We start from the raw sequence: 22813 nt of genomic DNA on the forward strand, positions 1-22813 counted from the left end.
GACACCAGGGGGAAATCTTGGCTGTGGAAAAGTAACTAGTGAAGAACCAGGCCTGTATGGCAAAAGCTCTTTTTCCATGAATAAACAGCACACTACTTTCCTGCTTTATCAGTGTGAGATATACTCACTTTACGGACTTTTTACAGTGTAATTAATGACAATTTACAGTATGATGACCAATATAAAAATTATTCTCTGTTTCTTCAGCATAGCATAGCTTGTTAAGTCTTCACTGTCCCAATGCTTAAAATATAACTACAGTTTGGTTTGCCCATTTTCTCCCCTTGTCTGACAGCATCATGTCTGGATTTCCTGTTTTAACTTGGAGTAAATATGTAAGTTACATTTATGATATTTTATGTTAGATTCAGGCATCATTCAAATTTATTGCCCTCTAATCATTCTTTAGGATAGAGATAACCTATACATTCAACATCCATATAATAAACAGAATCTTTTAGGTTGGAAGTGACGCCTTGAGATCATCTGGTTTAATCTCCCAAGGTTGCCCAGGAGCATGACCAGACAGCTTTTTAGTATATGGAGGCTCCACAACCTCTCTGGACAACCTGACTTGGTGTTTGACCACCCTTAGAGTAGAAAAAAAATGTTTTCTTGTGTTCAGATGAAATATCATGGGTTTCAGTTGTCCGTGGATGCTACTGAGAAGAGTCTGGCACCCTCCTCTTCATTCCCTCTGATCAGGTATTGATACAGATTCAGCCTTCTCCAGGCTGAACAAGCCCAGCTCTCTTGGCCTCTCCTTATATAAGGGGTGCTCCAGTCTCACAGTCTTTGTGGTGATGTGCTTCAGTAAGTCCATGTCTCTTTTGTGGCCATAACACTCCAGATGTGGCCTCACCAGTGCTGTGTAGAGGGGCAGGATCACCTCCCTTGACCCTCCAGTGATGCTCTGGCTAATGCAGCCCAGGATGCTGACTTTTGCCACAAGGCAGCTGATGTGAACTCTTACTTGGCAAGAAAATGGAGAAATGTGAGAACAGAACACAGCTAGCTGTGGTTAAAAAAGAACATGTGGGTAGCTGTAGCTGGTGCAAGTATGTCTTACAACTTTGAATACAATGTTTAGTTGTAAGGCTGCTTTACTTCTTTATTTGATTAGAGAGTCCAGGACACTCAAAATGGCAATGCTGTGACTTTTTGTGCAAATTCTGTGTAGGTGGCAGAGCTGGACTATTACAGGAGCAGCAGTAGAGTCTCTGTGTGACTGTGTGCTTGAACTGCTGTGTTAAGAAGCTCAGAAGCAGAAAAAAGCTCCTTAGGTGGCAGCCTTGGAATGGTATGGTTGTAATAGGGATTGGAGTTACTGGCAATAATGAAGATAAGTCATACTAGAAGCCCAATTAAAGCTTTTTCGGTTTTATCCTGCTTCTCTTCAGCCTCTGGGATCATGTCAGCAGGGAAGAATGTGGCTGTGTGTCTGGAACACAGCTCCAGCCGCTCTGATAGTGCCTGAGCCAGGCTGGGGTCCTGCTTTCCCTTTCTTGGTTCTGGACACTCTGCATGGGTGCTAAAAGGCATGAAATATATCATTAGGAGAATCTGCAGCATTGCCTCTCGCATGTGGATAGTGTTTCTGGAAGCTATCACGCGCAAAATCAACTTCAGTAAAAACACTGTGTTTTAGTTCCCTCATTTTGCTTGCACAAAAAGATTGGTCTCTCAGAAGCACATCTGAAAGCCCACTGGGAACTGTTAGTGTTCTGACTGCACATCTACAAACGTAAACAAACACTTTATCTGGAATCAGAATACTAAAAAACCACAGTCTGTTTATTGCCGGGGTAAATTAACTGCTTTCTCACTTCCCTGAAGAAGAAATTTTATTTTCTCTGTCCTAGAAAGCAGAATGCTGTGGCTCAGCACCAGAGATTAAAAGTTATGTCCTATTCATTAAGGAGAGAAATTCTTCATTAAAGTGATGGTGATGATGAAGATGTTTGAATGTGCTTAATAATAAAAGTATAAAATGCTTTCTTAACTCTGCAGATTAAAGTAGTCCTTATTTTTAGGCAAATCTGTACAATGAAAGCCACAGGGTCATACAAAAAAGCCACAGCAGCAATTAAGATACTAGGGGGTGGTATGGGAAAAGGTTTTAACTTGTCGTAGGATGACTGCAGCACTCAGACTGGAAGGTGACAGAGCTGGGCCCAGTTCATTGCTCCACCATGAACCTTCCTGAGGACCCCAGGCAAGTCACCTCTGGCTGGAGACAGTAACCACTCATTTGCCTTCTCTGCAGTACCTAACAGGTGCCAGCCATCCAGAAAGAATCCAATCCAAGACCTAAAGCTAGGTCTTGTACAGGACATGTGGGAACCAAAAATGCTAGCAAATGAGTGAGGGGCTGCTAGGAAGCACCGGTGGGAGGTGTAGGTCTGAACATCCTGCCCCTGCTCAACACAAATGCACCTGCCTGCAGCTGGGAAAACAGAGCCTTCTTCCACCCAGGATCCAAAGGATGATCTTGTCTCCCAGAGGAGTGCCAACTTCTGTTTGTAACGAGGACTAACCAGGGCTTGTTCTTTCCTTTGGCTGCCAAAACATATGTTCAGACCAACAGCTACATTTTGTAAAATGGCTTATCATTTAAAATAGCCATTACTCTGGAAGCTTAGGTTTGCTGTCTTCCTCAGATTGAAGATTCAGTCTCCAATCCACCAGAGTGTCTTAACCACAGTGTGAGCCTGTGGTGCTGGAGGAGGGAAGCTCCTCTCATTCAAATTCTGCCACTATGGAGCAGATAGCTGAGGGAGAGCAAGTGTAAGGAGAGGCCTAGTGGTTGGGGTGCTGAGAGAGGCATGCTAGGGCCTGTTTCCCATCCTAAGGGTCTTTATCCTGTGACTGTTTAATAGAAAATACCTAAAAAACACCTCTGTCAGGGACAGAAATGCAGCATTCTTTCTGCAAACTCATTGCCTAAACCATGAGGATATGGGCACACACACTCTCCTATTGCTTGAGCGCTTAATTATTACAGGGAGAGAGTGAGGCTGAGGAGATGCTCCCTGGCCCAGCCAATAGGTTCCTGCTGGTTAAGGTGTAGGGCTAGGAGGTGTGCATCCTGAGGAGGGATGAGGTGTTGAGCTTGTGTTACTCTCCTCATGTGAAGATACTTTAGGCAATTAGGCTTTTATGGAGCAAATGGGTGGCAAACCCACCTTGAAACTTTGCAAAGCAGCCAGTCTTGCTGGTTTGTACTGCTCTATTTACATTGGGTAAGATTTGTGGCCCCTGGTGATGTGGGATGTTTGCAAGGGGGGGTGCTTGGGCCCTGAAGGGGACTGTCCCACAGGCCCAGGTGTTCAGTAGTTTCAATCTCCCACTCCAGACATGCCCCAAAGCAGAAACAGAGGTGTGCAGAGAAGGTTTAGATGCAACAGGGAAAAGCCTAGTGAGCAATACCTCCAGACCTGAGCACCAGCTGAACAGAGACTGTTTGGATTGTAATTGTAAATAAAGGCTTCATATTTTTCTACCTTCTAGTGACATCTAGCCCTTTTTCCTGCATGTGCCTTCTTTATCTGCACAGTGGGAGTAACACTACAGGTTTCCTGCAGCAGTAATGAGAGATCGTGCTTTTGCAGACAGTCTGAGGGTCCGTGTCACTGAGGCATGATGATAACTAGAGGTCCTCAATATTCTGCTTGAATGTCAGCTAGGCCACCAGGATGTGAACGACTGACTAATAGAAAGGGGGTGTAAAGAGACTTGCTGAGAAGAGGTAAGACAGTGACAGGAGGTAGTGCAGTTTCTGCCAACATCTTTTCGTGCATGTATGTCCCAGAAGTCAAAGCAGAGAACTAAACTGAGACCCCATTTCCTGGCTGTTGCATGGTATTCAAAGATGGGAAGAATCTATTTTAATATCTTATTGGTGAGATCTAGTCTATAGTAGCTCTGAGCCCTCAGAATATAGAAAAGATTATATTTCTCCTTTTATTTTCAGTGGGTTTAAATTGGTGAGATTTAAATCTATCTGAAATAGCCTTAGAGCATCCCTCCCTGTATAAGATGCAATCATCCAACTTTATCCTTAGCAATGCCTGACTTCTCTAGTGACTGCAGCACTTAGCACATTTTCTCAGTGCCTGCTGGGGAATGTTCTGATTACCTGTTTGCATCAGGATATGCCCTAGACTTAGTTAATCTATGTTTACTATGCTAAGACTTTCCCAGCAGCTTAGCGCTAATGCAACGGATTTTAAGGGCTTGCACAGTAGCAACGCTTTCAGTAGCCAGAGTCACCTCAAAGGTTTAATGAATTCAACAGGATTAAGGGTTTTTTCATACTTGGGTGGAAAAAGGGGTGGAAAAAGTCTGTCCTACCTCAGTATCTGTAGTGCAAGTAATGTTGTACAAATAATCTTCTTGTTATGGTATGAAAATTATACCTGCATTCTGTTTTCTTAAAAAAGTCATTTTAGTTCAAGCTGTTCCTTTTCACAGCCATTACAAAACCCCAACCTCTCTACTCCTCACCTTCTCCTTTATTTCCCTGATAAAACCACTCAAGATTTGTCTGGATGGAATCTCCATGGATATATGAATACTTCTTTGAAACCAAGTTCATTCAAGGTTGCAGAACAGTTTCCTTTCATTGTCTTCTGAGACTCCTGGCTCTGCTCCTGCACTCTGCTCCAAACCAGATGACATGCAACAGTCACAAGATAGATTTGAGAGGCTTTGGGAAATGTGGTTGACATTCTGGCAGGCAAGACAAGACCCATGTTGTTTGAGCACTGAAGTGTTTTCTGCCCCTGTACTGTCAGACAGTCAGGCTGAATAAGGCAGGTTATTGAGATCTCAGCAGCCAAACATATCAACAGTCATGGAAGAATTGGAAGATTTCTTGGTTAATTTCTTCAAAAAGTATTATTTCCATACCTGAAATAGTGAGTATGGGAGACTGACAGAAATGGTTTACCCCTGAATGGAAGGAGTGAGCTTGAAGTGGATTGTCCACTTTTTCCGTTCCTGGCAGACGAAGGGGCAGTTGCCAAAGGGGCAGCTGCAAACGGCTGCTTCCAGAGATGAATTTCATCAAGGCTGATGCCTGGACTTGGCTAAAGAATGGCATGTTAGCTGCAAAACCATGAGCCTAATACCAAAAGCTGTTTTCACATTTCAGCATACGAATGGCCCCAGACTGTTAGGCCACACAATTGCAAGGTAAATCTTGTGCTGCAAATGAGGATGGCCAATGTCTGGCAGCATCCTAGCACTCCTCCGCGTGTGAGGTGGGAATGGGGAGGCTTTATGTACAGCCCAGAGGGAAAGACCACATCACGTAAGCTCTAGCCAGTTTCTCAGAGGCCATGCCACCCAAGAAGAAACATGCCAGTATATTTTAGGCACACCTATTGTCAATATTTTAAACTCTATTCAAGTATTCAGAAGCATAGGCAAGGGCTTTCTGTTCCTGTTGACATCTCAACTTCACGAAAGCAGTGCTGGGGTGCCAACTTTCGCGAGGCTGGAGCCCACACGTTATCACCAATCTGTGGTGTCAGCAGGGATGAGCCACCTGCTGTCATAAAACTAGGAATACTAACACCTAGCTGGGGTTTTGTGTGAAACCTGGTCACACATTGCAATGCTGCCACAGCTCAGTAAAAGACTTTTATGAAGACTTCTGAAATCTCCAAGCATGGACTTGCAGAGTCCTGTCACCATGATCATTCAACATAGTTTGGTTTCATTTTCAGAGTGGTAGCAGACCTGGGCCCAAAGCGATGGCCCAAGGTGCAGCTACAGTCTTTTCCACCCCTTTTTCAAAATAACAGGAATCTTTTCTCCAGACAGTGGTCATTTAATAGCCCAAAAGATATTCCCATTCTCCCCCACTCCAGTTTTATTGTTTAAATAAATAAAAAAATATTAAAATATCATTACATCTTCTGGGAGCAGGGGTACAACCTACAGAGATCTCAAATTTTTTGACAGTGCAAATGTCCTTTCTCAGGTGCAGCAAAGCAAGGACAGGGCAGCTACTGTGGAAGAGGAAAGAGGGTTACCAAAGCAAGGGCAATGGATATTCAGAGGCAGACTTCAATAAAGATTATCTGCTCTAGTCATCCTCTCTGCTGTTTTAGCTTTCAAACAGATAACCTATGCTACGTACTTTAAAACATGGCAGTGGAAATCAGCATACCGTACCTTTGAAGAGGACAGTCCCGTTTGCAGCAACACAGTAGTGACATAGCTGAAAATGAGCTTGCAAGTGGATTAAATACTTATGTGGCTCCAAGTCCTACATTACTGACAATTCATATCAACCCCTCCAGGCTTCTCAGTATCATGGGTTTCAACACAGGAAACTCGGCTTCAGCTCAACTCCAGCCCCCATTAACAACACAATTACAGCTAAGTTACACAAACTGTCACCTTTGAAGACAAAGCGTGGTGAGTGTAGCCTGGCCTTGTCCATGTATGAAGCTAAATGCATTTATTCACATGCCCCCTTGTAAACTCATTATTCAGCCTTCACTCATTCATGCATTCAGGAGAATGCAGGTCTTGGTGTCTCCTGGAAAGAAGTATGGTAGCAGACATCAGCATCCCCTCTCCCAATACAGTAGGCAGATACTGTCACACTGGGACACATCACAACTTGCTGCTCTGATTTTTATTGTGTCCTGCTGAAGGTCAGGAATAAACCAGAAAGCTGTGCAATACCTTCCTCAGGACTCAGCTCTGCCCTGGGGAAGAGAGGACGATGTTACCAAGGAGCTCCTTGTGAATCTGTCCACAAATTCACCATTCCTGCAGTCATTACTTCAAAATAAAATCTGCCTTTAGGACTAGAGACAGAGGTATATGCTTATACCTATAAAACACTTACTTGAAACACGTCACAAAGCAGTAATGTTATTTTGCTCCTAACCCTGTGTTTCCTAAAGTTGTGGGAGGGCAGGAAATGCACCTGTAGTATGAGATGGCTGGAAGGATTAGCTGCTCCCCCCTTTGCTAATTTCTAGACACATGCATGCGTGTGTTATTTTATGACACAATAAAAGTCCCAAAGGAGTTGTCCTGAAGGCTGGTTTCTTTTGTATGTCCAATAGAAAGATGACCTCTGGAGGAATCTCTGATGTCAGGAGATGTGGTATCAAAATTAGTCAGATATTCAGTGCTGAGCATGGAACAGTGGATGGATGTTTCATGGATGGTTTAAGATATGATGGTTTTTTGTACAGCTCTACTAACTAATTCTGTGCTGGTTTTTAAGGAGTAACAAGAATACTGCTTCTAAAGATAGGGATGTATTGAGGTTTTAAAGTGGTCATAAAGCTGTGAAAATTTCAACATTATTCAGCAAGAATGAAAAGGCTATGGGGCTGAGAATATACCATTAAATGTACTGTAATTTTAATTAAAAACATAATTTTGGATTTTCCTTATCATGTTTAACTAAATAGGATTAAACAATTTTACTATACAAATGAATAAAGTCTAGAGTTGTTATCACAAGAAGTTTTTAATATGGTTTGTGACAAGCAATATCAAAGTTATCAACTCTCAAGCTTCATGTTCTGAAACCAGACAACTCTCAGCAACAAAAAAAGTTGTGCACTGATAAACATAGGCGGCGTATTGTATTTTTTAATTAAATATGAAAACATGAGCTGTGTACATTATTTTTTCCCTAGAAAACACAGCAATTTCAAAAGTTTATCATAAAATATTTTCATGAAATGAGTGAACCAGCAAACACATGCACTTGTGTGCCTTCCCCCCTCCCAAGATAAATGTGATAGGAGACATATGCAAATGTAATAGTTAACAGAACAAGTGGAGTTTTGTCATAGTTTGGTTCTTTTTGGAAAGGATGGAATGTAACATTGTGCTTGACTTTCTATGTCACAACAAAAAAATACTTGGTGCAATATTCTAACATTTCCTTTTTAAGTTTCAATCTGGTGGAGAAAAATACCTTTTTCTATAATAAAATATGTCTGTTCTTTTTAAAACGTAACTTTTTTTGCACAAAATAATTTTGTAAACTGTTATTTCAAGGGCAAGGTAGGCGGTGCCGTGTCAATGTCCTCCCCCCCCCCACTTAAAAATGTGATCTGTTATCTGACGCAAAACAGGAAAACACAAAAAAAGAGCGGAGCAGAGGTTGCTTTGCAAAGAGAAAATAGGGCGTGTTGGACGGGGGAGAGGGGAGGGAGCGTGTGGTGGGACAGAAAAAAGTTAAAGGTCACTTTCGCCATAGAGCGCTGTGGAGAAGGACATGTAGTCCAGGGCACCAGGTACAGCATCACGGCCAGTGTAGGGTGCCATCCTAGCAATGCAATATTCAGCCTGATCAGGAGGCAGTTCCCGCCGTAATTCATCCACAGTGATGTAGTTCTGCAATGAAGACAAATGATAAGGCAATCATTACTTTCAGGAAACTGACTTTCCTCTGAGGGACAACCCCCCCCGCCCCACCAGGGCAGCAAGGCAACACTGAGGGACAGGATCCCAACAATGAGACCTGTGCTGTATACCCACACAGGGAGCTCTCTGCACTTACACCCTGGCAGGACACGTACTCCTTCCCTACTGTTTGGGCAAGCAGATGGTTTTTACAGTGAATATTGGTTTTGCAGGAGAGATACTGGTGCAGCTAAAGAAAAGACCTGAAGGCAAGTCAGGCAAGTTGTTAGAGTAAGACTGTGCCTTCCTGTTGACAAAGGAGTTCCTGCTGAAAGTAAATGGGAGGAAGCTGAAATTTAATTTGGATGCTGTCCTTCACCAGCAGGAGGTAAGAGCTGCTTGTGCTGCTTGGGAGTTGCCATTCCCTCTCTTCAGAGCAAGGAAAGGGGCCCCACTAGTTCTTGCTAGTGCACCAATGCAGGCAGGAGACAAGCAACCACTTTGTATTGCTTCCACAGTTCCTTTCACTGTGGACATTTTTAATAAGCAAGCAAAACTTATGTAAATTCATCTTCTGAAGACTTGCTGCGCTGAGCTGAGCCAGCTTGGCTTCTCTCCATGCAGTAGGTAACAGTAGTTGCCTGTCTCCTAATCAGTATGTTGTCTTTAGCTTACCAACTCATGGCCATTTACAGTCTGTCTGAGCAATAGCTCAGGTTTCACATCACCCTTCTCTCTCCTGTGACTTCTTATAATTTTGCCTTTCACTTTAATGACTGGGGTATGAGGTATTTTTCTTCATAATAAAATACTAGCTCATGTTACAGTCACCAGAGCATGTTAAACACTGACGAGTGCATGTAACATACTGTCCAGAGTAAACAAGTTAATAAGTAATACTGCATCTCAAAGTACCTATTTATTCAGTGGTTAGCTCATCTGAATAACATGGAATTTTCAGGCCTCAAAAGACAATAGAACTGGCTTTGGTCAGGTATATATCTAAAGGACAGGTATCATGGGTTTCTAGATTATGACTATGAAAAGATTCTTAGTGAAAAATGGAAACCAGTACCGGATTTAAGGGTAACTCATTACAATCTCAGAAATGGCATCCAATATTTCATGTGAGATAACTCAAATCATTAGCAAATAAAGAGATATGTTAATATTACATGTACATATAATATTTTCAGTTACATAAAAGCTTAGTGGGCACTGTTATATAAGAAAAATAAGATTACACTTTTTATCAGCTGCTTGCACTGATCATTTAAATTTAAAAAATTAATACTTTTCATATCATCCTGAGTTTTCCTACATTCGACCAATTTCTATGATTAAAAGGTGTTCCTCCTGCAGATACTGCATATTCTCAATGAAAATCTACTGACTGTATAAAAACTGATAGTGACATGTAGATCTGAGAAAGGTCATCTCAAGTTTACAGCTGTCAGTAAAGAACAGTTTTCAAGACTAATCAAAAACCATCTGTTGAACTTGTTCATTTTAAAATAACAAATTGCAACCAAGCTCTTAATTAAAATTTTAAAGCAAGAGTGGGCTGCAAAGTTCTGACTGACAGCTGAACAGGACTTTCGAGTGCCTTAGCAGGCTGCTCATTAACCCACACTTTGACCTTGCACTCCTCCAGCACTACAGAATGTTCCTGTGAAAATACCCCCCCCATGACAGAGTGCTTCCCTCAACACCTTCTCTCAGAGACAAGTGAAAAAAGAAAGCAGGAGCTAAGCAGATACAGCAAGCCAAGGTGTGGAGCCTGACCTTATCTCCAGCCAGGATCTTGAAGGAAGCCATAACCTGGTCAGCAGTATCTGTATCTGCCGTTTCCCGGGACATGAAGTCGATGAAGGCCTGGAAGGTCACTACACCCAAACGGTTCGGGTCAACAATGCTCATGATGCGGGCAAACTCTGCCTCTCCCTGGAGAGCAAGAGAGTCATGTAAGCCTGGGTATTTGAGCAGCAGTGCTACCAAAGTGAGAGAAACCATTCAGCAGCACATCTCATACCTAGAAAACAAAACCAAATAGAAACCACCTCTAGGGTTTTAATCAGGATGTTCTTTTCTAGTTTGCTGTTGTGTACAAATGCTTGCCACTCATTTGTCCTCTGGAATAAAACATTGCCAGCTATGCCTGAGGATAACATCTAGCTCTAGGACAATGCTCCTACTGGGGAACAATACCAACTGACTTCAAAGGAAGACCCAAATTTCTCTACACGTGTGCTAGATGTCTGTAGCAGTATTTGAAGATCTGCACTTCTCAAATCCTTTTACTTTCATTTACTTGAAGAGAACTTTTACAATTTTCTTCAGCTGACAGAACAGAACAAATGTCTCTGGGATATTTCATAGTATCTTACTCATCTTTAATAGGCAGGCTTTGGAAAGAAGGACTTGCATATCTGGAGTGGCCCAGGGAAATAGTCTCTACAGGGAAGATCCTACAGAGAAGTTTTGCTACGGAAGACAAAACCTTGTAGTGTAGTTTTTTGCATTTCTTTCTGCATTTAAACAAAAGGTCATCTGTTCTCATCTCTGGGACTCCTTCCTCCCCAGGTAAGGAGGAGGGGAGAGCAGAGCTGAGTCTTCTCCTGGGAACAGGCTCTCCTAACACATTTAGAACAGTATACCTTCAAGAGTAATTAAGATACCTAATCAAATGTTACTGTCTTGGCACGCTACACCAAAGAGTCTGTATTTATACTGGGCTGATAAGTAAGATGATTAAACTGCTTTGCCTGCTATCAGGAGCAAAGACACCCAGAGTGCAGATGAATATGCTTGCACTGTGCTCTTCTCCTGCCCTTTGAGGAGCATCAGTCTTTGGTGAAGCTCTTCCTGTTCGCTGTGATGCCTCTCAAGGTGCTATATGTTACTGCTCTGAATATTCAGGTATTCTCGTGAGGGAAAAGCTTTGGGGAGAATGACTGGAACTGGAACATACATGTACAGGAAAGGAGATGTGAAACAAATGGTAGGAATGTGAGGAGCAGCATTCTGAGCGTATTCAGAAGTGAGGTCGTGTATACTTCCAAATGATTTCAACTGAAATTCAGGGCTGGGGGAGATTGTGTGTGCTGTGCAGAGAGCAGGCACCAGTATGAGGGAGCTTATTGTTTCTTCCACTAGTAGCTACACAGTTTGATAAACATAATTTTTATTTGAACTATCCAGGAATCAGACAATCATTTCTGTTTTTACCTTTAGCTATAGTTTTGAGACAAGAATTTTACACATACAACCAAGATTAGATTTAGATTTAACACTGTTGATAATTCTGGAAAATAAGGCTATATTTACCTTGATTCACTACACATTCTCCCTGTATTTTTGAAGGTGCCTACAGAATCACTTTGAATAGGAGTGACAGAGGACTCTACATTACCATATTGTAACCCATGGAGATAAGGCAGGCTCGGAAATCTTCACAATCCATCATACCAGTCTTCTTCTACAGAGAATGACGCAAAGATGGAAAAAGCCAAGAGAGAAAAGGGAGACCAGTCCAGCGAGAAATGAACCCACAGGAGACATTACAAAGAATGAGTTTTGGCAGGGGGAGAAGATAGAAGGAAGGATTTACAGGACAATGAAAAATAACAGAGGAAAGAGAGTTTGTGAAACCATGAAGAAGCAAAGGTGGTTTTGGACATGGAATAGTTGACACACAAGAAACATATTGGCGATGAAAAAACAGCAAAAAGACATTAAGCAAGACAGATTGAGGAATGGACAAAAAAAGGAGTTTGAAGTGACCCAGAAGTAAGCAGAACAGTTCGAAGACATAAAAGGAATTCTCCCAAGACAAAAAATTAAGGAATTAAAAAGGAATAGATACCAAAGTGCATTTAGAGAGGAAGTAGTATAGAAAAGTGATGTATATATAGTCAAACACAAGAACAACAATGACAGATGGATTAAGACAAACAAGAAAAGAAAGGAAAAAACTGTTATTTTTTCACAGTTTAATATCTGTCTGTGTTCACCACTAGCATTCAGTACCTGTGCATCGTTTCCAATATCGTAACCCAAGCTGATGAGACAGGCTTTGAATTCCTCAGGGCCAAGTGTGCCGGAGTGGTCCTGGTTATGCGGTGTGCCAGGCAGCAGGACATGCAGTGCCAGTGGAGTGACGGTGTGGGGCAGAAGGAAGGGAGACACAGGAGAGATCAAAGGGAGATGAAAGGACAACAAACAGGTGCACCATGCAGTGGGTGAGGAGAGAGGAAGAGGAAGAATGACATGCAGATAGAAAGACAGGGAAGAAAAATAAAAAGTGCACAACATTAGATATCACAATGACATTTTAGGATGTGCTAAAAATGCTCTTGGAACAGTTCGTTCTCAGAGAGCTCATCCCATCTTGAGAGCATTTGAATGACAAAAACAGCTGATGCTCAGAAGCCTCAAGATCTCAATCTCCCAAGTGAATTACTTGCATCACTGCTTGTTATCCAGTGTCAGAAGCCCTGTGTTTCATCAGTAACCCAGAGTGCAGGTGAGCAGGCAGAGGCAGTGGGAAGCATTGCCTTAATCTTATAGTCAAAAGTTCCACTAAAGGAGTAGGTGAGGGCAGGGCATGTTTGACAACACACCCAAGGAAGCTTAGCTGTCAGGGCATCCCAGGAACAGACAAAGAAAAACAGCTGAAGCTCAGGGGAGCAGCGTTATGGCTGTATTTATGAGACCTGCACACGAGGTGGAGCTTTGACTGGCAAAGCTATTTCAAGTGCTCAGCTCTGCAAACACCACAGATGTACAGTGCAGCACAATGCAGCTTGGCAGCTGCTCTTCCCTTTGCTCATTGCCCACTCCCCCAGCGTTTGGATGTACCTATGAAATAATACACAAGCTACTACAGGAACTAAGAATCCCCACCCATTCTGCAGAATTTTAGCTCAGAACAGCCCCCAAGCACTGAAGAGCCCCTGCCTGCTGCCACTACCTCTGGCCAGATCAAGGAAGCTACAGACAGGATGGTGGGCCCAATTTCAAGTGACTTTCTTCAAAAAACCCCCAGCTTTTAAAGTCAATGTTAAGCCATCATAAATCAAACAGATGAAGGTGGGAAACCCGTGTTCTGTCTGCATTAACATTCAGACTGTTGTGAACTTCAGAAGGGGCAAATGATATGAAGGTCAAAATATAAAATCTATAGAACTTTATGGGTCCCTCTCCTAAGGAGAGAAGCCATGGTTTATTTTTCTTTGACAGCTAGAGAAGGGCTGAAATAGCCAGTAATCAGCAATTTAAAAGCACTGCCAATCTCTGAGGGCAGGCTGCCCTCAGATATAGCAGAGATGGTAGAGAAGAGTGGAAAACAGACTGTCTCAAGAATTTTATAAATCAAAATAATAATCTGCTCTCTGAAGAGGAATGGATAAAAGTCTTATTGCCTAAAAAAGACTTCAAACCTTTCCACACTTCTGCTTTACCAGGAAATTTTGCAGTCTCCTGTGAAGACATACTTCTCCCCAGGCTAACAATCACTTGGCAGTCTTCACAGAAATGACTGCTCCACAGGAGTGGCACTTTTAAGAATGAAACATCTTCTGTGATCTCATTTTATCACAGTGACTGCTTGTTTGTTATTGCATTGTGCAGTCCACATGGAACCTTGTAGTTTACCAAGCTGCAGTCAGCATTGACTCACCCTGTCAAAGTGGTTGAAAGAAGCCCGGAACTCATTCATCTGTTCCTGGCTGATTCCTTTGGCATCACGGGTCAGAATCTGGTTTTCCACTTCGTTGATGGTTCTAGCAATTGTTGTTAGTAACTGCTCCCAGCCCACTCGGATATGCTGGAAAAAGAGGTCAGGACAATATTGAAATTAAGAAGTCGCTCTTCTCCTTCTGAGGCTGGTGGATCAGACGTGCTACTTAGTGCAAATTAAATGATCCTGGTGTGCAACACAGTCCTGGTGTCCATTTTCTCACAAAAATTCTTTCTAATCTGCAGGTGTTTAAAATCTGAATTTTGACTGAAAAAACCCCATATTGAAGAGGCCAAATTCTGATCTTAAGAAAAACTTGGTCCTATTCAAAGTTCCCTTGCCTGGTCAGAGCAACATACTGGAGGGGCCTTTAACACAAATGAGAAACAAACCCAGTGCTCCTAGGACTTAGTTAAGCAGAAAACTCTCTTTACCAAGAAACTAAATAAAACACAGTGCTTGGAAGACACTGGAGCTCCCCTGCCTCTACTGTTGCTTAATGGAAAGCTGGACAGAAACCAAAAAACCAGTTTCAAAGCCTGTGTTCAGCTGGACTCATGTTGAACTCTGACTGCTCCCAAGAAACCTCACGTTATCAACATAAAGCCAGTCTCCAACTTTAAAAAAACCTTCTGTTGGACTTTTTTCTTGTGCCAGGTAGTGGCAGCTCAAAATCAGCAGCACTTCCCTTTCTAATCCCAGCTAACACAATCGGGTGGCAGGAGAAACGAGACCTGTCAATTTTTCAAGCAATACTGTGGATCTCATTCAGGTTGTTTCTGTTGTCCATATTTGGAAGTACATTGGAAGGGCTTGGCATGAAGTACAGCAAGGCAAAAATGAAATTCAGTGACATGTTGTTGCATGTTTGGCCATATTATCAAGCTCTCCATTTGCCTGAGAACCACAATATGTTGCCAGAACTAGATGTGGCTGACGCTAGCTGGCCACAGCAGATGAGGCTGTCTGATCTGCTGCCAAAACACTTACCTCCATGGTGTAGTTGGTGTGCTTGTTGTCAAAGATAAGCGCTTCCTGGATCAGCTGGTGGTCTCCTTCCAGCTGGTCAATCTTTGGTTTGTAGTTCACAATGCTCTTCTCGTACTGCCGCAAGTGGTTGAGCTGGTCCTCCAGGGTCCCATGCATCTCTATTGAAATGCGGCCAATCTCCTGCGATAGCAAAGCCAAAGGAGTTACACTCCACTGAAAGGACGAGCCTCAACATGCTTGACCTTTATTGCAGCAATTTCACTCTCACACAGGATGATGATTCAAAAAAAAAAAAAATCTCATGGAGCAGTTACTGTCTCGGCTCCTGTGAAGTGTCAGCAAAAAATTTAGCACAGCCCTGAACATTTTTCAAGTGAGGTGAATCACATAAGATGTGTCTAATACAAGGATACAAAAGAAAAAGAAACTGCAGTCCATAAGCTAGTAATGTACCAAGCCAGATCTTTTTCTGGTGTACTGTCTGCCACTTAGCTCCTTCATACAGACGTTATTTCTGTAATCACTCTCTTCTTTCCAGCTCCTACCATCAGTAATAGCTTAGTATTTTTATGTTTCATCAACTCCAACTACTTTACCTCAAATCTTACCTAAAGAGAAACCTCCCTTAAAAATGTCTCCTCTGCAGATGTTTGGTATGTTCATTGTATTTATTTAGTCATGTGTATCAAAATCACTCTGCAAAAGCAATTACACAAACTATGTCTCTGATCTAGGATTTTTAATTTGTTGCATTTAAACACAAATCTTAAAATACCAATGTTCTCCATCTTAAGTAATGCTTTTTTTCTGGTACTAGAGTGAGGGGCAGAAAAGTACAAGCACTTCAGTAACCAATATTAATCTTGATATTCTTTGTATTTTCTATGATGTTTCTCTTGTTGTAACTTGAAGAAAGAATGGCTGTGACAGTGATCAAGAAAGACCACGAATAAGGATATCAGTGAAGATCACAGAGAAAAAGAGACTGTTTCAAAATTTGCAAAGCACTACCTCCATCTTGGTCTGGATCCAGGGTCCAATGACATTGGCCTGTGCACCAAACTGTTTACGAAGTCGTTCATTTTGCTGCTGGCGAGCGTGTTCTTCCATCAGGGCTTGATCCCTTCTGGGAACCAGCTGCCTCACCTACAACAATGAGCAAGTGTGCAGTTTAGACACACAAAGGCACATGTACAGTAAATGTAGAAGTTGCCTCAAGGGAGGGAGGAGTGGGCGTTTGCAGTGAAAACAAGCATTCATATAGTTTAAGTCACAGTGGGCAAACTCATGGAACGTGAACCCAATCTGCTGTAGGATACACACAAGCATACGTCAGGCCATGAAAGACCAGAAGCACCTTCCATTCATTATTTGGGTTTTTGGTGGCTCATGTTAACTGAGTTGCAGGATTCTGTTCAGATCTCACTTTGGTGATTTTGTTTGGTAGTAGGAACCATAAGTGCAACGGGTATGGGCAGTAGTTGCTCTTTTAGGATTACAGCAAGGAAAGGGTACTTGGCTGCAGAGATAGAACATTTGAAGGGCTGAATGGTGAAAAAGGATACCGATTTATGTGCTATACATGCAGGTCAACTGAAGATCAAAAACCTCAAAGCTTTTAAATTTAGCAACTTTCATTTAAAATTAGCATGTAAAAGGGAGTCTGATGTGCCTTAGACATTTATATCAAAGACATCTTCCACTTTCCAAGCACATGGCAATTGAGCCAAAATCAAATGACAAAACCACACCAAACTCAGGAGTAAACAGGAGAGGTTAACTGCAGAGTAAATAATCCACTTCCTGGGCCCACAGTGGTTGAGCAGTGACATTGCCCCCACTACCCTGCAAGGCTGGAAAGAACTCACATGCTCCCATTTGCCATTGATCTCATGTGGGGTGATTGTAGTGTAAGGATTCGTTCCTGCCATGTTGACATGATATGTCTGGACAATCTTTGAAACTTCATTGTGGATTCCCAGGATGGCTTGTCGCTCCTTGTCGGCATCTGGCAACGTGGCTTTGAACTGCTCATGAGCTGTGGTCAATCCCTGCAGAAGGAAGGCAGCAGCAAAGGGAGGGTAAGAACATTACTTATGAAATAGCCTCTTCAGAGACCATATTCCTGAAGTGACTGCAAAAGCTAACATATTCCCAGCATACAAAGCAGGCTAATCTAATACACTTTTCAGGTTCTCTCAGTATCACTAATGGGATGTTTTAAGTAGTCAAATGATGTGAAGTCTTGTTTTCCCTCTCTTTCTGTCCCATGTTGACCAGGGACAGAGATCACATACCAAAAAAAGATGGAATAGTAACGGCTCATAATTTAGAAGGAACTATTTCTGCAACACTCCTCAGTGACTGCTTGCCAGCCTCTTTGGGGAAGAAGATCTGACTATTAAAAAAAAGTCTCACTAGTTTAAATGCACTGTGTTTTTTCTTCTCCCACCAGGTATGCACCATTTCTACACCCAAAGTAACTCCAGATGAGTACTAAGAGTCAGATTCAATTTCACTAGAATCATTTAGAACCAGGTGAAGGTCTTCCAGACAGCTGCAAATTTGCACAGGCATCACATGCTCCTGCTGCTGGAAAACAGCTCCTTCTGCCTGACCACAACAGGCCCTTCCTGCTCCCTGTCTCGCTGCGGCGCCCAGGCTGTGCTCCAAGGACTGCCGGTTGGGGAGCGCTTGCTGGTAAATTTGTAGTCAGCTGACAAGCCAGCTAGTCCTGGCTCATCTCCCACTGCTTCTACAGGCCTTTAAGGTACTTCATCCCAGAAACCTAGAAGATCAAGACTAGGGAAGCAAATGCAGGGAAAGAGGCAGGAAAATGAATGGGAAACAGCGGTGTGTGCAGGGATAACCAAGGGAACAGTGTGGACAGAAGAGGGCATGAAAGTAAACCACGTGACTGACTGTTCTCTCTCACAACACACACTGTTAACTACTTTCTGTAAAATTCCTTTCTTACACAGTGACTCATTACTTTGCAGCTGCTGTAGTGGCCATAGAGATGTAATACAAGTCTGGGGGCTGGGAAAGACACTGCAAACAGTCACAAGGAGATGATGGAAGTGTTTAAGTGCTGTTTAGATTTATTTTGCATTATGAAAGACTTAATGAAGCCCTTTGTTCAGGAGGGCATCATGGATGAAACAAGTAGCACCTCAGTAACAGTCACTGCTCTGCTTCTGCCCTGGCTGTCATGCTCCCTGTAGGTCTGCCATTTGCTGCCTCACTGATGGTCACACTCCTGTCAGCAATTCCGGCAAAGAGCTGACTTGGATTCTTTTCACAAGCCCATCAAGCAGGTGAAATAGAAGTCCTCACTGCAGTTCAGGAAAGAGTAATTCCTGCTCTCTAAGGTCTGCAAATTACCTGTCTATACCTCAAGCTGCTTTCCTAACACTCTTTCAGAAGGGGAAAAAATGAGACACTTGTCTTTGTTGTCTTAGAGTAGGCAAGACAACTTTGATTTCAAATGGTAATTCCACGCCAAAGAGGACAACTCTGATTTTTCTTGTGCTCAGCACCAAGAACCAGCTGGCAGCTCAACAGTCCTCATGGTACATCCTGTCAGTCACATAAGACCAAATGACCTGGACGTGACATTCCATGTGAGAACTGACCTGAAGACCCTGTGAGCAGCACTAAGCTTTGCTTGTGTGGGTTAAAGAAAAATTCCACAAGACCCTAAAAGGTTCTCTCGATTTTCAGGCTTCCATCAATATGGCTCTGGAGTTACTCTGAAAAATCTGCTTTCAGTTTTGTTGTCCAGCTAGGATGATGCATGTATGTTTTATATCTATTCAGATCCAGGTTTTTGGAGAAAATCAAGGAAAAACATACTCATTTTTATTTCTCTTGATAAGGCTCACTCAATAGAGCAGAAGTACCAAAATATAACTTATAAATTCATACCACTCTGAATTCATGCAACTCAGGAGACCCCAAACTTCTCACTGTCCCCACCTAATTGGTGCAAATGACTGCTCTGTACCTGGATCTCCTCAATCGTGTGAACAATGAACGTGTCCTGCAGATCCTCCATGGCCCCTTCCATCCAGTTATTGAAAGGGGCAGCTCGTTTGGCATATTCCAGGTACAACTGGTCAATTGTTTCCAGTAGTTTCTCTGTCCTCTGTGCACACACAAAAAGAAAAAGAAGAAAGAAAATCAGGAAAGATGGTTGGAGAAGAATAATCACATAGATACATGGGTTGTCTGAGCTGCTCCTTCCTTTCAGATCTCCTTGGTGCTCCCAGGATGGCACGTCAGTAAAAATCTCTCTGCTGTTAAGAGATTACACACTGGACAGATTTTTTCTCTAAGGGAAATAAAACAAATCCGAGGTCCTTTGAAATAAAACAAAACAAAGACAGTCTTTTCATGCAGAATGAGATTACAAAACACAAAAAATGTAAAAATAAATCAATAGTCTGAGAAAATAAATGGCACCATAATTGGGCTGGAAGAAAAGCAGACTAAGTATACTGAAATGTAGCCCTTGTTTACAGTCCAGGATGTTCTAGGAGTTCACAAGTGAGCTGATATTGCTTGTGCACACTGCAGCTTGCCCCCCACAAATGCACTACCCAGAAGGTCCAATTTGTAACATATCTCACCTCCAAGGCTTCTCTACGTTTCTGGGTTAGAGCACCCAGATTATCCCACTGATCACAGATCTTCTGGCACCTGGCATTGACACTGGGAGAGTCATAATAGTCCAGCTCACTATAAAGGGTTGGGAAAAAAAAATGAAAAAAAGTCAAATAAAGACCCTGTACAGAAATAAGAGAAATCCATTAGAAATCTTTATCAGTCTTGAAGACAGATTCAGACAAAGAGATCATGGTCACTGCAAATAAAGCAAGTCAGGATGATACCAGGATCTAGTTTAGGAGACACTGTATGTTATGGTACATTAAACAGCACAGAACAGGACCACCCAAGGCCTCAATAAATACTGAAGCTGGCTACCTGATGGGAATAACTTGCCAAAGGGGGAAGGGAGTATAGACTGTTGCTCAGACTGGAAATAAGGAGATTATGAGCGGAGCAATCTGCTCCGGTACTCTGCTTAAGAACATTATGCAGGCTAACTAACTGTGGCTTGTACATCAGAATGGAAAGCAAAGATTTTATTAGGAACACTAAGAAACTGCTTAAGAGTGTCCTAAGAATTGCATAGTACAGGTGGCAAGGAATAGCTAAATTACATAACCCAGTAAATTTATTTAGGACAGTCCCAGAATAACAGTGTAGGTTTCTCTCCTAGAAGCCTGACGAGAAGTGCTTTGCTGACATATCTACAGGCTGACACTCAAGGAACACAAGCTGGTGAAAGTATGACTGGGGAAAGGAGAGCACAGGGACACGCTAAAGCTTACGGCCTTGCACTGCTTTGTGCTCATAGTTCTGCATATGGTCAAAGAGGGAGAAATCTGCAGGGAGAGGGAGACCAGCCAATCTGGGAAGTGCCAGCCTTGAAAGAAAAACCCAGAATAAATCACTGGGATACTGAGTGACCCTGAGCCATCTGATGAGCAATTCTCTAAGCAGTAATGGAGGTTACACTCTTGCCTCCCCCAATCGTGTTTCTTCATGCCATTGTATTGCCCTCCTGAGGTGCGTGGGCATAGCTGTCAATGGAGTTCTTCAGTAAACTAGCCAGGAAACTGATTTGGGCTAAAAATAATGTCTTTGCTAGGTTTCTAATCCAGATCAGTTGCTTGATCGACTTTGCTGCAGACCCAGCACTGCAGAAGAAAGAACTCTTTCTGAAAGTCTGACTTTTAACACACCCATGCTGGACCACTACTGCTAGGGAGTAGTAGTAGCAGTGCCATGCCCCCAAACTTTCCTGCCATGGGTAGCTGCAGTGGCTTCCTCCACACCCTCTGCATGTCTCTGGCAGTGTGTCTTAGGGGGAGAAAAGGAGCTCTGCCATGGTTTTTCAGGACATGGCCTCTTTGCTGAGATGGAAGATGGCTTTTATATGAATAGCAGAGCCCGCTGTTCTCACACTTTAGAAGAAATAACCTCTCCCACAGCTTGGGCCTCAGTCTTCCCTGTTGCTCTTAGAGCTGCAGCTGCTTTGGCTGACATGTAGCGTGTGCTTTGGAAGTGGCAGGTCAGGTAATGCTTGCAGGCCAGACAGACTCAGTTTTAATCTTACTGACATGGAGGATTGCCTTGAACCCTCCTACTGTTCCAAGGTCAATTCTCCAGTAGACAAGAGAGCAATTCTGTAAATCTCTTTTGTCAAAGAAGATAATGATCTTGATCCAGTAATCCTAATTTTTTAGAGAAAAACAGCTCTTCAGCCCAAGAGTACTGATCTTGGCCCAGACACTAACTTTAGATAGGCCAGTGTGATACATAAATCTTTTTAAAATAGGAAACAGAGTCAACACCAAGTAGTTCAGACTGTTTTTTGCCAAGAAAAATGCAGGGTTTCAAAACCTCCCTGCTGCAGTCACTAGCTCTTTGCCTGCCTGTTATCTCCAGCAATCCTGATGAGCTTCCCATTTCTCCTGGTAACCTGTATTACACCAGGAAAGGGAGTGGAGGTGAAGGTTTCCACACTGGAGTGGAGCAAGGAAAGAGTTAATCTGCTGTGAGGATGCCCTGTAGCAAGTGCTTAACAGAGTGCACACAGTGCAGTACTCTTGGGGGAAAGAATGAGGCCACGATGGCCTCCAGCAGCTTTTTTCCGGCTAGAATAAGGAGGACTTTTTTTTTTATAAAAGAGAGCAAACTGAGACCCTCCTATCCTCTCCTCTTTCCTTCTGTTCCTGGAAAAGTGTGATAGTATTACAACTCTGAAACACAGCAGGTGCCAGCAGCAGGTCAAACTCTTTAGGAAAGGGTGCATGGCAGCATAATGAACTGCAAGAGGATGGAAACTTGGCTTAGGAATCTAATTCTGCCTCCTCCTCCATAGCACCCACGACTCATCCATTTTCTGGCCTGCTTTTCTGGTGTGTCCGGATACTGGATAGCAGTATCCTAGATACTGTTTGGAAACACTGGGAATTCCCAGCATTTTTGTATGAGGATGGATTTTTTGCTCTCAAGGGGGCAGAGAGCAAAGCTCACTAAGCCTCTGTGGCCCCAAGGATGGGACGTGCGCTGGGGTGCCGTACTTGAGCTCTTGTGCAATAGCAGCAATCTGTTCCACGCGGTCCTGGTGTGCAGCCAGGTCACTCTCAAAGGCCTCGTGTTTCTTCAGCAGGGCCTTTATCTCTGAGAGGGTTGCAGTTTCGTAATCCTTCTGCTGCAGCATTGCTTCCTTACCTGTGGAGGGAGCCAAAGGACAGAAGAATGAAGGACAGGACCCAGGGTGGCCAAAGCCAGCTCTGGCCACCCAGGCACCCTCGAGGGCCCTCAAAAGGGCATCGGCCCCACTCCAGTCGCCCTGCCCGAGGCTTGTCCCCATGACTGCTGGCCCAGAGAAAGCACAATGCTCACTTTCAAACCACAAAGTGTGAGTTTGCCATTAACAGCACAGAAGGGCACATAATGCAGCTTAAGCCAGCACTGTCACAGTTTATACTGGACTCGTCTCAGTATGTGCAAAATGGGCTACACTGATCCTGTAAAAGCCAATGGTAGCATTTTACAGCACAGGAACTTTTCCTTTGCTCTGTAGCTGCTCTCTTCTAGCCAAAGTTCTCACTTTGC

The 22813-nt window shown here is 43.1% G+C and overlaps 1 protein-coding gene across 6 annotated transcripts in view; it reads right to left on the reverse strand.

Moving 5' to 3' along the window:
* Positions 1–7473: 7473 nt before the first annotated feature.
* The window catches only part of ACTN1 (actinin alpha 1), an 87428-nt gene continuing 72088 nt past the window's right edge, over positions 7474–22813 (reverse strand). For 2 of the 6 annotated variants that reach the window (XM_032112679.1, XM_032112681.1), the window contains 10 exons: positions 22276–22426; positions 19753–19861; positions 19128–19268; positions 16990–17172; positions 16133–16267; positions 15122–15301; positions 14072–14218; positions 11804–11869; positions 10177–10335; positions 7474–8382 (listed from right to left, as the gene is read on the reverse strand). In XM_032112679.1, coding sequence (XP_031968570.1) covers positions 8224–8382; positions 10177–10335; positions 11804–11869; positions 14072–14218; positions 15122–15301; positions 16133–16267; positions 16990–17172; positions 19128–19268; positions 19753–19861; positions 22276–22426 — 1430 coding nt within the window. In that variant the 3' untranslated portion in view covers positions 7474–8223. Of the gene's footprint in view, positions 8383–10176; positions 10336–11803; positions 11870–12420; positions 12502–14071; positions 14219–15121; positions 15302–16132; positions 16268–16989; positions 17173–19127; positions 19269–19752; positions 19862–22275; positions 22427–22813 lie in introns of all 6 variants that reach the window. The other 4 variants (XM_032112680.1, XM_032112677.1, XM_032112676.1 and 1 more) reach the window with 4 other exon arrangements.

Source organism: Corvus moneduloides, chromosome 6 (assembly GCF_009650955.1).
Source record: "Corvus moneduloides isolate bCorMon1 chromosome 6, bCorMon1.pri, whole genome shotgun sequence".
Lineage (NCBI taxonomy): Eukaryota > Metazoa > Chordata > Aves > Passeriformes > Corvidae > Corvus > Corvus moneduloides.